The following is a 6,230-nucleotide window of genomic DNA, read 5'->3' on the forward strand; positions in this document are numbered from 1 at the left end:
GCTACTCACATGATTAGCAGGAGAGCCTCTTAGCCATGCAAATTAGTTGCAGATGTTTGCGAGCTGATCTGAGGGGCTTTAACCAATACATTGGTGGATTAAAATACATATGATCATTTCCCCTGTATTAGTTTATGCATTTTATTATAGCCAGTTACGGTTGTGTATGGTTTGAATGTATTCGTAACTGAGGTCTGCGTTGTAGTTTGGTATTTAGTTTTGACCATGGCTGAATTTACTAAGAAGTTTAGCTACACTGATGTAGAGAAAGATAAACTCTTAAGTTTGTTTAATTTTCCGAGTGATACTCCCACGCCCAAAGAGGACTTAATGTTAGTTACCCTTGCTAAACAGAAAGTACGATTGGAATTACATGCATCTACGTTAACCGAATATGTTAAAAATAACCTCATCCCTAGAGGACTGAGAATATCAAAAGCACCTACCTTGTTTATAGACAACAAAGAATTTGTTGAGAAGTGGGTGTCTATTCTAAATAAATGCTCCTATGATCTCATGCTCTTAATTATAGAGCAGTCCGCCCAGGACTTAACCAAGTTAAATACTCAAATAGAGGAAGGAAAAGAAAATCTTAAGAGACAAACTGATAGAGAAGAGTATACCAGATTCTTGCAAAAATTTGACCAGGACCTCCTTAATTTTTCAAACGAATTGACCCTTTTCAAAAAGAAGAAGATCTCTAGAGACAGGAATGATTATTCCATGGGGAGAGTTTATTCGTGGCTTAATTCGGCCGGCTTAGTTCATAGACACACTAGACAGACAATGCACACTGATACCCCCCCCCCCCCAGATTTCGGCACTTCGGATTCTTCCAGTACGACTTCTAGTAACACATATAAAGAATACAATCTTAGGTCTGGGCGATCCAAGCAAACTTTTTTCGGGAGGCGCCCCAGACGCCACTACAACAGGTGATTTCCACTAATGATGATCACTCATTAGTTGTTAATCTCTCGGACAGAACTCTGACTGCTGATGAAACCCGTTTATTGAATTTAGGATTAAGTTTCGTTCCTACCCCAAAGTATTCAGCTTTTCAGACTCGTGTTGATTTATTTAAGTTAAGTAGACAGTTAAAGCTTAGAGAATTTTTCGGGCATTCTGTTGCAGTCAAGGATCCTTTTAAAAAAACATCCACCTTTACTCCCACGTCTCAAAACCCCCTTATTAAAACCTTTGAATACCTTGTCCTGCGAGACCTTCTCATTAGAGAAAAACAATTTAGCAACTGTAGATCTTATAATCTCACAAAAGAACAACTTGGAGTCTTAAATGACCTAACCACTGACCAGAGGCTGGTCATCAAACCAGCAGATAAAGGGGGAGCAATTGTTATTCTTAATAAACATGATTATGTTATGGAAGCAGAAAGCCAATTAAGAAATACGGCTTTCTATCAATCTTTACCTGGAGATCCAACTGCCACAGTTAAAAGCAAGCTGAATGTCTTGCTGCATGAAGCAGTAGCTTTAGGATACATCAAAGACACACTGGCTGACTTCCTATGCCCAGAATATTCCAGAACTCCTGTGTTTTACACACTTCCTAAGATACATAAGGGTAAAACACCACCACCTGGTAGACCCATTGTCTCTGCCTCTGGGCCCCTTCTAGAGAACTGTGCAAAATATTTAGAGTCCTTTTTGCACCCCTTTACGATACAAACACCTGCATACATAAAAGATACCAAACATTTAATTTCCCTTATTGAAAATTGATCGGTTACAGATGAAAGCATCATTGCCACATGGGACGTAGCGTCTTTATATACTAATATTCCTCTTGAAGATGCTCAATCCATTATAAGAACTGTTTATTGAACACCAACAGTCTTCCCCCCCCCCCGATGCATTTTCTTATGGATTTATTGGATCTGGTTCTGTCCAACAATTACTTTAGATTTGGGTCTCAGTTTTACCTACAGAAAAAAGGAGTTGCAATGGGCTCTAGATGTGCCCCCAGCATTGCAAATTTATATATGAGGGAGTTTGATTTAACACATATCTTTAACAATAATCCTTTCAGTGAGCATTTGTTATATTATGGCCGTTACACTGATGATCTTTTGTTCATTTTTTCTTCAAACATCTTTAAGAGCTTTGATAACTGGATCAATCAAGCGAATCCTCATTTATAATTTGAAGGCAAATTTAGTTGCAATAGCCTACCTTTCCTAGATGTGGAGGTTTGCATAGAGAATGCAAAGGTCATTGTACGTCCCTACCGAAAGAGCATTGATAAAAACTCATTATTGCATTATACCTCCAATCATCCCAAACACTTACGTGACAATCTACCAACAGGTCAATTTCTTAGACTTAGACGTAATTTAACTAAATTACAGGATTTTGTTGTACATTCTAAGCAACTTGCTATTTCTTTAACACAACGTGGCTACCCCTCAACAGTAATTGATTCAGCCTTTCATCAAGCTCAGTCTAAAGATAGAACTTTGCTTTTAGAAAATCGAGTTAATAGTACCACAACTCCTGACTCTCAACGTTTTGTAGTTTCTTTGGAATATAATCATCTCACATCCGACATTGTCAAAATTATAAAGCGACATTGGCACATTTTAAGGGACATCCCTGGCTGTAGCACCACCTCCCTTTTTGCCAAACGCCGAACAACGTCTTTCAAAGATAAGTTGGTTCACTCTGATACCAGGGCAGTTTCTAATCAACCCCTTCTCTCTAACACCCCACGAGGCTTCTATAAATGCGGACATTGCACCGCATGTAAGTTTGCGTTACAGGTAAAGGAATTCTCTAACGCCACTGGGTATAGATTTATTATCCATTCCTTCGCCACCTGTGCCACCTCACGCGTAGTGTACGTTATCCGATGTCCATGTGGGCTATTTTATATCGGTCACACACTCAGACCAGTCAAAGTCAGAATTTCTGAACACAGATCAAGAATTAGGAACAGTGTTTGGGATGCCCCACTTGTTAATCATTTCATGGAGGCATCACATTCAGATCAGGATTTGGTCTTTTTTGTTATATGGGTTTATTCAGGTCCTGGGGAATTGGCCCAAAAGAGACTCATGCAACAGGAAACTAAGTTCATTTTCTTGTTCAATTCCCTACATCCCAATGGTTTAAATTCTGACATTGATTATAGTGCCTTTTTGTGATTCATCTTTTCATGTAATACTGTATTTAGATTGTGTTGATTCTTCAGGCTTTGTTCCATGGACTGTCTCTTTAAGAATGTATGATTAGTCCCTCTGATTGTTTACACCTGTTGATTTGTAGTCAAGACCTTTATATTGAGTTTGTGATCCTTTGGACTATGTATTTAACATTTGGCATTTCACTTGAAAGCTTACAGTTTGTATTAATCTACTTGTGCAAGGTATGTACTTTCCTTTGAAAATCTCTTATTGTAATTTTTATTGTAATTATTGTCTCTTGACTATTGTATTTGCATGTTTCTATGATATTTTGTCAATATTCCTTTATACAATGTAGTTACCAACTGAAGAGAGCATCTGGTCTACACCTGCTGCACCTCTTCTCTTGGGGTACTCCTTCAATATCTTATTCGTTTGGACTGCAATCTTCATTGACACTTTAAGTTTTGGGGCTGTACCCTCGCCTTTGACATAGTTTGCTTTTGCGTATATAATAATAAGAATTTCTGTACTCATTCTGTATTAGTTTATGCATTTTATTATAGCCAGTTACGGTTGTGTATAAGTTGCTATGAGGCAGGCAAAAACCAATAGGCTAGCCCATTTGTATGCAGGGGGAAAAATCCTCTCTGGCCCGGAATATGGCAGCCAAGAATTCCATGGCAAGGTCTACCTGGGGCTGGATGCAGCCCAATTGCCTTCCCAATCCAGCCCACGGACAGTCCGGGAATCAGCATGTTTATACATGAGTAGAATGTGTGCTTTTATTTAAAATGCATCGCTGGGTTATTTGTGGGGCATAGGAATTCGTTCATTTTCTCCCCAAAAATATATCCAGCCCACATGATCTGAGGGATGGCTGAAAAAGGTTGCTGACTCCTGATCTAACCAGAACTGGCCTGCTCACCCTTAGGTGGGACCAACCAAAGCAGGGGGGGGGGAGTGTGGAATCCAGGGACGACATGAGCAGTCCGAGACTAGGCACAGACTTAATGCAAGACTGCCACCACCAGGTCTGCCACCGATGCAATGCCTCCCTGCTCTCACTGGATTGGCCCATTTGAAATGGGCACCTTGATGCTTGCCTGCACAGTTGCAGGGAAAGGCACAAGCATTCCCATAGTGGCCTCACAGAAAAATTGGCCCCAGGCCACGTCGTGCCTGCAAACTGCCGCTCCCTGAGAATTTTCAGGTAAGCATCCATTACTGCAAATGTCAATACACGGAAAGCCAAACTGAAGTTTACTCCAATTCAGCGTTAAACAGGATTCCCAGGGGAGAAGCAGCGGGACAAGTGGAAGTATGGACTTGCAACTGTTTCCCCCCCCCCCCTTTGGAAGGGATAAGTCTTTCATAGAATGATTGATTTTGCATTTGTATGGTATATTGGCACATACAGTTGTCCATAATTAGCATGTGCAATGCAAATGGAACATAAGTTGTGAATAGAAAATGCAGCCAGTAAAGATTAATAGATATTTGTATCATTGATTTAAAATATTGACTTAAAATATTTGTGCCAAGTTAAGCAAATTAAAGATCCAGAACTGGATCGGAATGCTTTCCTCAATCAACCCTTTTTAGTAGCACAAAAAGTCTATCAACAGCAGTATGAGCAACTGCTACTGTTCCATTAGTATTATCAAAAAGATGGTGTCTATAACAAAGCACGTTCAGTTTGCAATGTTGGTTTCTCAATGTAAAAGTAATGCTTTGCAATTTAAAATACCTTTTCATAAAAATTGCTCATCTGTTACACTTCTCATCGACTTTTGACCTGCTCATTGTAGAGGGTTAAGAAAGAAAAAGTGGAGGATGAGGGGGAGGATAATAAGATGCAATTTCTTGGCATGCTTATTACAGTATTTCATTTCATACAGCACAGAGCCTTTCCAATGATAACTGTGTTAACAGTGCAATTGTTTGTTACATCTTGATTTCAACAAGAAAGCTGCCAAATAGCTATAATATGGATAAGAGTAAAAGCATTCTTAAAAAATGAAGGAACTCATCAATAGATTAAAAATAAGCATGATTGCAGTCAGAGTATTTTTGATTCTCTGATTATTTGAGTTCAATTGGGTACAAGAAAAACAGAATATGCAATTTTTTTATCTGTAGTTTAGCTTTGCTTGGGTCACTTTATTTGTAAGCAGGCTGGGCTCCCTTTTTTCAGGCTGTATACTACATTTCAGATATTATTATTTAAAAACTTGAAAATACTTATACAGTAGTCACCAAAAACCGGGTTAGATGCAGATGCATGGGGCAAGATCTTCTCTTTTACTATCTTCACATCAAATGAATGATCAACACCTATGTACACCAACTACAGGCCCACCCATTATATTTGACAGTGTTGTCAAAACTAAACCATCCAGGATTGAGGTCATGAGAGTACTGGCTCATAAATCGTAAGAATATAAGAAGTTCTGAGCTGAATCAGGCCAAGAGAGTAGTTACAGGTAGGTAGCCGTGTTGGTCTGAGTCGAAGCAAAATAAAAAAATTCCTTCAGTAGCACCTTAAAGACCAACTAAGTTTATATTTTGGTATGAGCTTTCGTGTGCATGCACACTTCTTCAGATACACCAGAAGTGTGCATGCACACGAAAGCTCATACCAAAATATAAACTTAGTTGGTCTTTAAGGTGCTACTGAAGGAATTTTTTTATTTTGCTCAGGCCAAGAGACTTATCTAGTCTAGCATCCTGTCCTCAGTTTCCCATCGGTGAGAATCACACATGGGAAGAGTGCTGTTGCATCTGGTTAGGTACAACAAAACTCTCCCCATTTGTGATTCCCAGCAACCTGTATTCATAAGGCTATGTTGTTGTTGTTTAGTCGCTTAGTCGTGTCCGACTCTTTGTGACCCCATGGACCAGAGCACGCCAGGTGCTCCTGTCTTCCACTGCCTCCGCAGTTTGGTCAAACTCATGTTGGTAGCTTCAAGAATACCGTCCAACCATCTCGTCCTCTGCTGTTCCCGGCCCTCAATCTTTCCCAACATCAGGGTCTTTTCCAGGGAGTCTTCTCTTCTCATGAGGTGGCCAAAGTAAGGCTATAGTG

The 6,230-nt window shown here is 39.7% G+C and overlaps 1 protein-coding gene across 1 annotated transcript; it reads left to right on the top strand.

Annotated features, from left to right (window-relative positions):
• Positions 1-1,835: 1,835 nt before the first annotated feature.
• Positions 1,836-3,480, top strand: LOC148684580 (uncharacterized). Its single transcript, XM_088651893.1, has 2 exons — positions 1,836-2,143; positions 2,369-3,480. The coding sequence occupies exons 1-2, from the start codon at positions 1,871-1,873 to the stop codon at positions 3,161-3,163; spliced, it is 1,068 nt and encodes a 355-aa protein (XP_088508019.1). The 5' UTR covers positions 1,836-1,870; the 3' UTR covers positions 3,164-3,480.
• The last annotated feature ends 2,750 nt before the right edge of the window (positions 3,481-6,230 follow it).

The sequence above is a fragment of the Zootoca vivipara genome, chromosome 9, assembly GCF_965207765.1.
Source record: "Zootoca vivipara chromosome 9, rZooViv2.hap1.1, whole genome shotgun sequence".
Lineage (NCBI taxonomy): Eukaryota > Metazoa > Chordata > Lepidosauria > Squamata > Lacertidae > Zootoca > Zootoca vivipara.